Below are 12,018 nucleotides of genomic sequence, written 5' to 3' on the forward strand. Positions count from 1 at the left end.
ATCTATGAGCCAGGGCAAACTGGATGTGGTTATTGGTGAGATGTCAAGATTAAAGATAGACATTCTGGGAGTCAGTGAACTGAAATGGACTGGAATGGGCCACTTCACAAAAGATGACCACCAAATCTACTACTGCGGACAAGAGGAACACCGAAGAAATGGAGTAGCCTTCATAGTTAATAATAAAGTTGCGAAAGCAGTGATTGGATACAACCCAAAAAATGATAGAATGATCTCAATTCAAGTTCAAGGCAAGCCGTTTAACATCATAGTGATTCAAATATATGCCCCAACCACAGCTGCTGAAGAAGCAGAATTAGATCAGTTCTATGAGGATCTGCAGCACCTACTGGATAACACACCAAAAAGAGACATTATTCTCATTACAGGAGATTGGAATGCTAAGGTGGGCAGTCAAACGACAACCGGGATCACAGGCAAGCATGGCCTGGGACAACCAAATGAAGCAGGACGTAGGCTGATAGAATTTTGCCAGGAAAACTCTCTGTGCATAACAAACACTCTCTTCCAACAACCTAAAAGACAGCTTTACACATGTACTTCACCAGATGGTCAACACCAAAATCAGATTGACTACATCCTCTGCAGCCAAAGGTGGCGGACATCCATCCAGTCGGTGAAAACAAGACCTGGAGCCGACTGTAGTTCAGACCACGAACTTCTTATTGCAAAATTTAGAATCAGACTAAAGAGAATGGGGAAAATACACAGACCAATTAGATATGATCTCACAAATATTCCTAATGAATATGCAATGGAAGTGAAGAATAGATTTCAGGGACTAGACTTGATAAATAGAGTCCCAGAAGAACTATGGACAGAAGTCCACAGCATTGTTCAGGAGGCAGCAACAAAGTACGTCCCAAAGAAAAAGAAAACCAAGAAGGCAAAATGGCTGTCTGCTGAGACACTGGAAGTAGCCCAAGAAAGAAGGAAGGCGAAACAGCGATAGGGGGAGATATGCCCAACTAAATGCACAATTCCAGAGGTTAGCCAGGAGAGACAAGGAACTATTTTTAAACAAGCAATGCATGGAAGTGGAAGAAGACAATAGAATAGGAAGGACAAGAGACCTCTTCCAGAAAATCAGAAACATCGGAGGCAAATTTCAGGCAAAATGGGCATGATCAAAAACAAAGATGGCAAGGACCTAACAGAAGCTGAAGAAATCAAGAAAAGGTGGCGGGAATATACAGAAGATCTGTATAGGAGGGATAAAAATATAGAAGATAGCTTTGATGGTGTGGTGAGTGAATTAGAACCAGACATCCTGAGGAGTGAGGTTGAATGGGCCTTAAGAAGCACTGCTAACAACAAGGCAGCAGGAGATGATGGGATCCCAGCTGAACTGTTAAAATCTTGAAAGATGATGCTGTCAAGGTGATGCATGCCATATGCCAGCAAATATGGAAAACACAAGAATGGCCATCAGATTGGAAAATATCAATTTACATCCCCATACCAAAAAAGGGAAATCCTAAAGAATGTTCAAACTTTCATACAGTGGCACTTATTTCCCATGCCAGTAAGGTAATGCTCAAGATCCTGCAAGGCAGACTTCAGCAATACATGGAGCGAGAGCTGCCAAATGTCCAAGCTGGGTTTAGAAAAGGCAGAGGAGCAAATTGCCAATATCCGCTGGATAATGGAGGAAGCCAGGGAGTTTCAGAAAAACATCTACTTCTGCTTTATTGACTATTCTAAAGCCTTAGACTGTGTGGACCATAACAAACTGTGGCATGTGCTTGGTGGTATGGGGATACCAAGTCACCTTGTCTGTCTCCTGAGAAATTTGTATAAAGACCAAGTAGCCACAGTAAGAACAGACCACGGAACAACAGAGTGGTTCAAGATTGGGAAAGGAGTACGGCAGGGCTGTATACTATCGCCCTACCTATTCAACTTGTACGCAAAGCACATCATGCGACGTGCGGGGCTTGACGAATCCAAGGCTGGAGTTAAAATTTCGGGAAGAAACATTAACAATCTTAGGTATGCAGATGATACCACTCTGATGGCTGAAAGTGAGGAAGAGCTGAGGAGCCTTATCACCAAGGTGAAAGAAGAAAGTGCAAAAGCCGGGCTGCAGTTAAACATCAAGAAAACCAAGATCATGGCAACCAGACTGATTGACAACTGGCAAATAGAGGGAGAAAACGTGGAGGTAGTGACAGACTTTATATTTCTAGGTGCAAAGATCACTGCAGATGCAGACTGCAGCCAGGAAAACAGAAGACGTTTACTTCTTGGGAGGAGAGCAATGGCCAAACTCGATAAAATACTGAAAAGCAGAGACATCACACTGGCAAGGAAGGTCCGCATAGTGAAAGCAATGGTATTCTCCATAGTAACCTATGGCTGCGAGAGCTGGACCATAAGGAAGGCTGAGCGAAGGAAGATAGACGCTTTTGAACTCTGATGCTGGAGGAAAATCCTGAGAGTGCCTTGGACCGCAAGAAAATCCAACCAGTCCATCCTCCAGGAAATAATGCCCGACTGCTCACTGGAGGGAAGGATATTAGAGGCAAAGTTGAAGTATTTTGGCCACATCATGAGAAAACAGGATGCTGGGGAGAATGGAAGGAAAAAAGAAGAGAGGCCGACCAAGGGTGAGATGGACGGACTGTATCCTTGAAGTGACTGGCTTGACCTTGAAGGAACTGGGGGTGGTGACGGCCGACAGGGAGCTCTGGCGTGGACTGGTCCATGAGGTCACGAAGAATCGAAAACAACTGAACGAGTGAGATGACGACGATGACGAGAATATTATATAGATCCTTTATATTTGTTTTTTAAAAAATGGAAAGAATACTATGGCTGAAATTCTGTTCATAATTATAAGTCTGCCTTACATTGCTGCAATTCACAATTATTCAGCAACCAAATGTCCTCCAGAAAACGTATTTATTCAGCAGCACAAATCCCTGCAACTCTGTCATTGAAAGGAGCTGAATATTTCATTCCACTAACTAAAAGATGTATGTGAACCTTTGGCACAGTCTATATTTTGTCTTGACTACCTGGACTTGTGACTGATTGAAATGCAAAGATCTTGTGAAATAGAAACAAGCTTAGCAGTGCATTCCATTGTTCCTTGGAGCACTAGACTTGTCAATATTTGTCTTCTTACAATATTAACTAGAAATTCACATCTCATATCTAGTCTAGCTCGATTTCCCCCCTCTGACAAAAACAGAGCACTCCTAAGATGATATTGTTTTATGCCTTTTTATGCCTTTTTAAATTGTTGCTTGTTAAAGTTTCCCTCCATTACTGATGGATCTTGACCAAACATGGCACACATACCCATTATAACCAAGTTAAACTTCTGACGATGAGGGTTGTAGTTACCAACATCTTTATGTATTTCCTATTGGGACCATTCATAAAATCTAAAATGCAACAATCACTAGATCTAATGTTTATCAATACAAAATCCCTAACTTGGGCATCACCAGTTACCTAAGCTAACATCACATACTTCTGAAAGTTCTTACTTGTCTATGATGTATTTGATATTGCTGTACATATTGCGATCATCTCTGTCTTTGTATGGCTCAATATGGAAAGTGATCTGAAAAATGAAAACAGTGATAGATTGTTTTAAAAAATAGGATATCACAATAAAATTAGTACTACCCATTTTATTCTCTCTGTTTGAGGTTCAGTGGTGGCTGTGAATTATATCCAAGCACAAACAGAAATATCTAGAGGCTTGAAAAAAGTCATTGTTGGCAGAGGGGTTAGGGAAACTATGGCACCCCTGCCCTCTTACACTGTCCCCATTTTTTTTAGGGATTCTCATTCTGTTCTCTCACAATCTATTCAAAATAGATTAAATTGCTGTTTCAAGCTGTCCTCACACGAAGAGAGCAGGGCCTCCCACAACACAGCTGTCCCAATGATCAATTGTGATGAAGTATTACTTTCGGGTGCCCAAAGTGACCACCACGCTGACATACTGCTCTCTTATAAAATCAGGAAATATGGTCTTACAAGTTTCGAAAGCATATCCTAATTTATAGAAATTCAAAAAGACTTTGGAGTAAACGCTCAAAAGCAAAGAGAAGTTGAAGTCCATTCATGCAACACTGGATATACTGTATGATTTTGGCTAAAGTATTGATGTACAGTATGAGCCAATATACATCTATTCAGGGAAAGCAATAAATCTATTTTTACTACAAATAAACCACTACTGCAAATGGATATAAGAGAGGGTGGCAACATCTTGAAAAAAACTAAAGGACAGAACTGAGATAATTTGATCATCCCTAAAAAAATAATAATGCTGGTATGGTATGTTACCAAAAAAAGACATGGAAAAATCTCATTTGCCATATGCTAATAGCACAATCTGAAGGATATGTACTTGAAACTAAGCACCATTGAATTCAAAGACACAACTCAATGGCACAGCTAACTGTGTATAACAATACTTACTAGAGTAAATTCTTCTGGGACTAATGGGACTTGTCCCTGATTAGGTATGTATAGATTATATTGCAGATTGCTTTCTTGTTTCAAAGGTACAAGGTGCTCTATTAAACTTGACCAAATGGACTGAACCACCTTGGAATCATTTTGCATATTTACAACCCCATGAATTTGGACAGGGTTTTCTTAGACAAGGTATACTCAAGAGGTGTGTTTGCCAGTTTCTCTGAAATACAGTAGTTCTCATCCAAATATAAACTTGGATTGATCCTGCTTAGCTTCCAAGATCAAAAAAGGTCTAGTGCATTTAGGATATTCAGACTTTACAAAACATAAACCATGGATCTTCAAACTTTTAAAGCAGATGGCCACTTCATGGTCCCTCAGGCTGTTGAGGGGGCTGGACTATATTTTGGAAAAAAAAAACATGAACTAATTCCTATGCGCACTGCACATATCTTATTTGTGGTGCAAAAAACCATGAAAAAACAATACAATATTTAAAATGAATAACTATTTTAACCAACATAAACTTACCAGTATTTCAATGGGAAGTGTGGGTGTGCATTTGGCTGATGAGATAGACAAGTTAATTAGGATTGCTGTTGCTGTCTGCCTTCAAGTTGTTTCAGAGTTAGGGCGGCCCTAAGTCTAAAGTTTAGGGCAAGGGCCGAATAAATGGCCTTGGAGGGCTGTATCTGGCCCACAGGCCTTAGTTTGAGGAACCCTGACATAAACATTCAGCACTACATAGTTAAAAGTGCCTTTGCTGAAATGAAAAGATACAACTTTCAAGCTACAATCCTATATATACTGTATATTTAAAACACACATCCCAAAAAATCCAGGATAAATTAATATAAGATCAGAGCCTAAATCCTGTTAATTTAATATACATATTTCATCTACAGTTTTATCAGATGAAACTGACCTTTAATTTGTACTTATCTGCAATATCCAAAATAGTTGGCACCAGAACATCAGTAGGTTCTCCATTTTCATCAGCCATATTGGGTGGATACCAAGAAAGAGCCAGAACTCCTAACAAACAAAATATGTATTTATTTTTTCTATGTTACAGGTCAACTGGGTGCCTATTGACAGGGGATGGGATCCAGCAGCTATAATGGCCCTGTTCCATGTACATAAAGTGCCTTGTGTAGAAAACCATTGGCAGTGCCCCCCTTCCCTCAGTATTTGGAAGGCACAGATCTTCTGATATGCCAAAGTGGAATTCTTGAAGAGGAAAAAAAGCCCCCACACTTCTTTTTACTGACAAATATATGTTGTAGCATATTAACCTCATCCTGAAATTTACCCCCAGGTGGATAAACAATGGGACAAGTACACAAAATAATTCCCAGAGTCACTTTTTTTTTGTCAGTGAGTAGGTAAATGTTACCGTCACTGGCATGCACATTTCCAAATGTGTATGTAGGGCCAAGAGGCAATGTTGGGATTTTGTCATGCAGGCCAGGGTATACTGTTACATCTTAGAAGTGGAAGGAAACAAAAGGGTGTAGTGCAAGAATTTACAAAGATGCAGGTAGAAACACTGTACTGTACTTTTTATTCTTGGAAAACCATCAACAAGCAATCCTTTTGTCTATTACCTTCCTCCCAACCTTTCCATAAGCCAGTTTAGGAGACGGGCATTCAGCCTAGCGAGGAACAGACAATAAAGAGTGGGAATAGGAAACAAGTCTGTTGTTAAGCAGAGTGGTGGAGTGAGACAGGACAAAAGGGGTCACAACAAATTAGGATCTGCAAATTTGAATGAAAATACAAACTCCACTTAACGCAAGCTGTGAGCGATAAACCAGCTTCAAAGCATGGTCAGTGTGCAAATAAAATATGCTTAGCAAGTTAGTTTGGGTTCACACAAACCATGGTTTAGCTAAAATCACAGGGCAAATCTAATGTAACTAATGTAATTCATGAAGTTACCTTCTGTATGGCTACCACAAGACATTTTTTACTCAGCCCCTGAACAAGAGACAGTTGTGATTTAATGAAGAATCATATAACAAACTGATGAAAAATTAATACAGAAATAATAATGCATCAAAAAACCTTCCCTTGTAGCTGCAATATATTGGAGAAAAGAGAGGAATTACTGAAAATATCTCAAAAATACCTATTTACCAATGGAGGCTGAGCGTATCTGCCTCATGTGAGCATCAATGACAGAAGGATCTCTGGAGCTATATGGACCAAGTTCAGGATAGAAGCTAGATCCAATATCTTCTGGAGGAGTGTGTCTTCCTTGTGGATAACCACTTGCAATTTTGGGATCCCAGTGTGTCAACAACGGATGGTTCCAGTGAATATATTTCCCATCAAACTGTGGAGTCCCAAACCAGCTATAGTAAAACACATGAAAGTTGTAGTTTGGAGATGGCAGCTCTTCATCTATTCTTCCTGTTGGCATTTTGTCATTCATAATCAGTGAGTGTGCATTTTTGGCATGTGTGAAGCTATCTTCCTTGGCTTCCTTCTGTAGACTGAATTTATTTTTAAAATATTTTGTTTGCTGCTGAAAATCTGGCAAAAGGCCAATGCCAAATGGATCTCCAAATCCTGCTCGTTCAGGTCTCAAAGTTTTCAAGGCCATCATTATGGAGCAAATAAATAAAATAAACAGCAACAAAATGACACATGTTCTCCGGCGAAATCTTGCCATGATGTCATGTTAGTTCATGTAGGAGGCTTCTACCTGTCAATAAGCAAAATAAAAAATAGAAATGAATACTTAGTCATCTTCACAAGAAAATATAAAAATGTTTGAACTATACAGGTAGGAAGAGATAAGGAAGCTCCTCTTCACAGGCTGCAGGTATAACAATGTAGCATAATAATTATGACTGAAAAAGTAATAAAATGGGAAGGAATGTGCAAAAAGGCACCTGGGCAGCTTAAATGGAGAGAGCTCAGTTAGTTTATTTCTTGATTTTTTCTTGTTGGGAGGCAGACCTTTTTATCTAAGTCAATAGTAGACAAATTTCCCATCAGTCCCATAGCCTTAGATAATTAATTTCAGGAATGGCTGTATCTCTTTTGGCTGTGCTATAAGTTCTCCTGCCAAGAAGCCGAATGCCATTTTGCTTATCACGTTGGTAATTCTTTTATACCTGAAGATGGGAAAGACAGGAATCAATGGATCTATTGGATGTTCAAGAAAAATTCACACAGACTTTGCTACTCCCTCTGTTGGTTTCAGAGGTTACAAGGTATAGAAAGAGAATGGAATATCAGACCTTTCTATCTCCTTTAGGGAAGGTAGTCTGCCAGATAGATTACCACCTAGAGACAAAAGGAAAGATGACAGATGCAAGACGTTTTTCTCTATTACAGTGGCTTAGGAAACATTTACCCAGTTGAAAAATAATGCATGTGGTCAACCTCTGAAAACATTAATACTGGAGATCAGAATTGGTGCACATTATCTTGAAATGCTTGGATACAAGTTGTATATAAGTGTTAATAATGAATGAAAAACTAAAACTATAAACACATTTTTCTGACTCTAAGCATAAGTCAGTGTGCGCTGGATATCATCATCATCATCATCATCATCATCATCATCATCATCATCATCATCATCATCATGTAATTACTTATTAATCGCCCTCCATCCACGATGCTCCAGGCGATTTACAAGATAAAATTGTAAAGGATAAAAATACATACATAAAAATATTAATAAAATTAACATAGATTAAAAGCTCTAGTAAAGAGCCAGGTCTTGAGTGCTAGGGTAAAAGGCCCTAACTCACGCATGGCTCTCATATAGGGCGGCAAGGCATTCCATAAGGCAGGGGCAGAGATAGAAAAAGCTCTGCATCTGGTCCTTTCCAAGTGCACTTCTCTAGGACCCGGTACATAAAGTAAGTCTCGTTGGGATGGTCGTTGCGACCTCCGATGATGGGAGAAGGAGAGACTGTCCCTAAGGTACGATGGGCCCTGGCCGTAAAGAGTTTTAAAGGTCAGAACTAGCATCTTATATAGACCACGGTAATCAGTTGGAAGCCAATGCAGATGCTGCAGCACTGGTGTTATGTGGCATTTCATGGGTGTTCTTGTGAGTAGCCTGGCTGCCGCATTCTGAACAATACAGAGCTTTCGGGTCGTGGACATCGGAAGGCCAACATACAGGGCGTTGCAATAGTCCAGCCTAGACGTGACCATGGCATGGATGACTGTTGCCAGCGCCTCATCAGATAGATAGGGTGCCAGTTGCCTCGCTTGTCGTAGATGGAAAAAGGCCTGTTTGCTGGCAGCAGCGACCTGAGCTTCCATTATCAGCTGCGAATCTAAAACGACACCCAGGCTCTTAACGGTAGGCGAAGGAGATAGGGCAGCACCATCGAAGGTGGGTAGCAAATGGGTCAGACCAGTCGAGCAGCCATGCCAAAGAATCTCAGTCTTCGCCGGGTTCACCTTCAGTCTACTAGCACGTAGCCAGTTTGACAGAGCCTCCAGACATAAGGTGAAATTGTCTGGTATTGACGTTGCTCCAGGCTCCAAGCGCAGAAGGAGTTGGGTGTTGTCTGCATATTGTCGTCTGCATATATCAGGCAAATTTCTGGGATACTATACTTAAAAGAGAACAGCATGTATAAACATCTGCCCTGATGCTTTTTAGTGGATGGCAGTAGTCATTGATTAGCAGTCTGTCAATTAGTCGCAACTAGTGTAGACCCATTCCAAAAAGTGCTGAGCACATATATAAATTTCACTGATTCAAAGCATCTGCTCTACATAGGAGCAGATCAGGTTGATCAGATTGTGTAAGTGTTATTTACTGCTATATAATTGTATTGTTTTACCTTGTTTAATAATGTGTTGTTATGCTGCTATGTAATGTATGTGTTGTTTTTATGATTGGAAACTACCCTGAGTCCCATCCAGGAGATAGAGCGGTATATAAATAATCTGCTAAGTGGGGACACTATATTTATTCTATGTGTGGAAGAGAGCAAACCACAAACCACTTACTACAATTCAGTCTGTACTTTATTTTAGCAGTTACAATATACAATACATCGGCAGAGAAGAAGAATGGAAGCTAAATAACCCCTTTTAATTTCCAACCCATCCCTACCCTCCCCCTCCCTTTATTTCTCCCTTTCCCCCCTTCCAAAACCCTTAGAACACTGCAAAAGCCCACGAAACAGCGAAAATACCGCAATAAATGTGTACATTAATATTAATTGAAAACCTGCGGAACAGTGAGGGAGTGAAAAGTGATCTGTGAAGTAGCAAGGGAACACTGTATATATTTATTTTTACTGTATGCATGTATATGTATGGCATCAAATTGCTGCCTTTTTGTAAGGCTGCTCTGAGTTCTCCTTTTGGGGTGAGAAGGTTAGAATATAAATGTAGTAAATAAAATAAATATTAAAAGATTCACAGTTAAAACCATTCACACACATTTGATAACAATATTAAGTACTGCCATAATATGTGTAATATATGTCTAGCTGCTGAGTAAATTCCACAATAAAACACAGAAAAAATAGAAATTTAATACCAAATTTATTCCTTCCAAAGGAGAGAACTGGGATGGCAAACCTGGCCTTCCTATGACAATCTGCTAATAAAACAAAAGGGAAAATTCGAATTAAAAGAGGAAAAAGATGTTAAGCTTTTGTTTCCAAAGTGTTCCTGGTTCAGCTATAGGCAGGTGTATGATCTCTTTAGGGTAGATAAAGAAGACAGGTTTTGCAGAAAGAAATGGCTTCTGGGACAACATAATGAAGAGTGATCAAAATTAATTACAAAACTATATAAAAAATTATTAGAGTGGGCTACAGTAAAAGATCAGATAAAGGAGTGTATGGTGAAATGGGCCCAGAATGTGGGACACCAGATCCAACTAAAAAGTTGGGAGAAGGTTTGGAACCAGGGCCTTAGATATACCTATGCATATGACATGCAGGAGAACTGGCTAAAAATGCAATACAGGTGGTATATTACCCCTTATAAGATTTCTAAATGCTATAAGAATACATCTGACAAATGCTGGAAGTGCGAGCAACAGACGGGCACTTATGGTGGACATGTCCAAAAGCTCAACTTTATTGGAAAGACATAAACGAAGCCATACAAACAATTTTAAAGATAAAAATTAAAAGAGAACCTGAGTATTTTTTACTTGGAATGTTAGACATTGATCATGATAAAAATAAAGAGATCCTGTTCAGTTCTTTGGTCACCGCCGCGAGAATAACATATGCCAGGCTTTGGAGATGAAAGGAGATTCCAAATAAGGAGGAATTGTTAAATAAAGTCATGGAGGTGATGAACATGGATAAACTTACATATTGGTTATCTCCAAGCCAAGGTTTACCAAAGAAACAAACCAACTGGGACCTGGTAAAGGACTATTTAAAACAAATGAAATTTGACCCTATCTGCTGAATCAGATACAATCTTAGAGATTGATGAGGACGAGGGGGATGTGGTGAATTAACAATTTTAACGAACATTTAGTTATTTTTATTTATATATATATATATATATATATATATATATATATATATATATATCTCTATGACGAACCAGTTAAAATTAGATGGAAGTCAACATATATATTTTTTTCTTTTTTCCATTTTACTATTATTATTTTTTCTATTTTTTCTGTCTTTTTTACTATATATTTTTCATATTTTTTTTCTTTTTTATATATATTTCATTTCCTACTTTCCTATAAACAATCAGTGTTCTCCCACTTTCCATGTGAAAATTTGATTACTTGCTAATTCATATTTCTTTTCTAACCCTAAACACAAAATGTTCAATAAAAATATTTCAAAAAAATTTATCCCTGATCTTAGCATTATTTGAAAAATGTCTTATACACTATCTTATATCTACTCATACATAAGTCATGCTGTATTTAGTGAGACTTACTCATGGCTAAATGCTGCAGGACTACAGCTTTAGCCTTGGGCTATCAAAACAAGATGGAGATAGCAGGTGTCATTAAATAGAAAAAGCCAGGGCAAACTCCAGCTCTAATCCTGTACATACATTTAATTTTTCTGGACCATTTATTATTGCTTTGGAATAAACATAAATATAATTACACCCTATCTAGAGAACAGGATATCACAACTCTTGCCCCTTCCAATGTGTGTGGGTCTTCAAGTTGTCTTTCAATTTATGGTGACCTCATGAATTTCATAAGGTTTTAAGGGGAGGAATACTCAGATGTGGTTTTGCTAGTTCCTTCCTCTGCAGCTATAGGCCAACCTGATAAAACAGAAAGATAGCAAACTTGACTGTGTCCATAGAAGGGACACACAAGTTGTAGGTTGTCTGCTACTCCAAGAGACCTGGCAGCTGGGTATGTAGAAAGGATTAAAAAAAAACTCCCCTGTATTTGAATTGGATGGGGCAGGTTATCTATAATACTCAAGACTGGTATAACTGAGGAGCTGTATCTAAGGACATATAAGGAAATAGGATTGACTCCTGTCAAAAGTCAGTCGCCAATTAAAGAGCAAAATAGAGTTTATTAAAGCAACAGTCCAAAAAATAGCTCAACAAACA

The 12,018-nt window shown here is 38.9% G+C and overlaps 1 protein-coding gene across 14 annotated transcripts in view; it reads right to left on the reverse strand.

Moving 5' to 3' along the window:
* The window catches only part of manea (mannosidase endo-alpha), a 59,771-nt gene that overhangs the window by 43,266 nt on the left and 4,487 nt on the right, over positions 1 to 12,018 (reverse strand). For 9 of the 14 annotated variants that reach the window (XR_010006048.1, XR_010006074.1, XM_062980585.1 and 6 more), the window contains exons 2-4: positions 6,604 to 7,174; positions 5,390 to 5,499; positions 3,519 to 3,595 (exon numbers count right to left, since the gene is read on the reverse strand). Coding sequence is in view for 12 of the 14 variants with exons in the window: in XM_062980585.1 (XP_062836655.1) it covers positions 3,519 to 3,595; positions 5,390 to 5,499; positions 6,604 to 7,141 (725 nt within the window). In the remaining 2 variants the exon portion in view is untranslated. Of the gene's footprint in view, positions 1 to 3,518; positions 3,596 to 5,389; positions 5,500 to 6,405; positions 7,175 to 7,364; positions 7,389 to 7,431; positions 7,983 to 9,994; positions 10,058 to 12,018 lie in introns of those variants that run through there. The other 5 variants (XM_062980576.1, XM_062980581.1, XM_062980567.1 and 2 more) reach the window with 4 other exon arrangements.

Source organism: Anolis carolinensis, chromosome 1 (assembly GCF_035594765.1).
Source record: "Anolis carolinensis isolate JA03-04 chromosome 1, rAnoCar3.1.pri, whole genome shotgun sequence".
Classification (NCBI taxonomy): domain Eukaryota; kingdom Metazoa; phylum Chordata; class Lepidosauria; order Squamata; family Dactyloidae; genus Anolis; species Anolis carolinensis.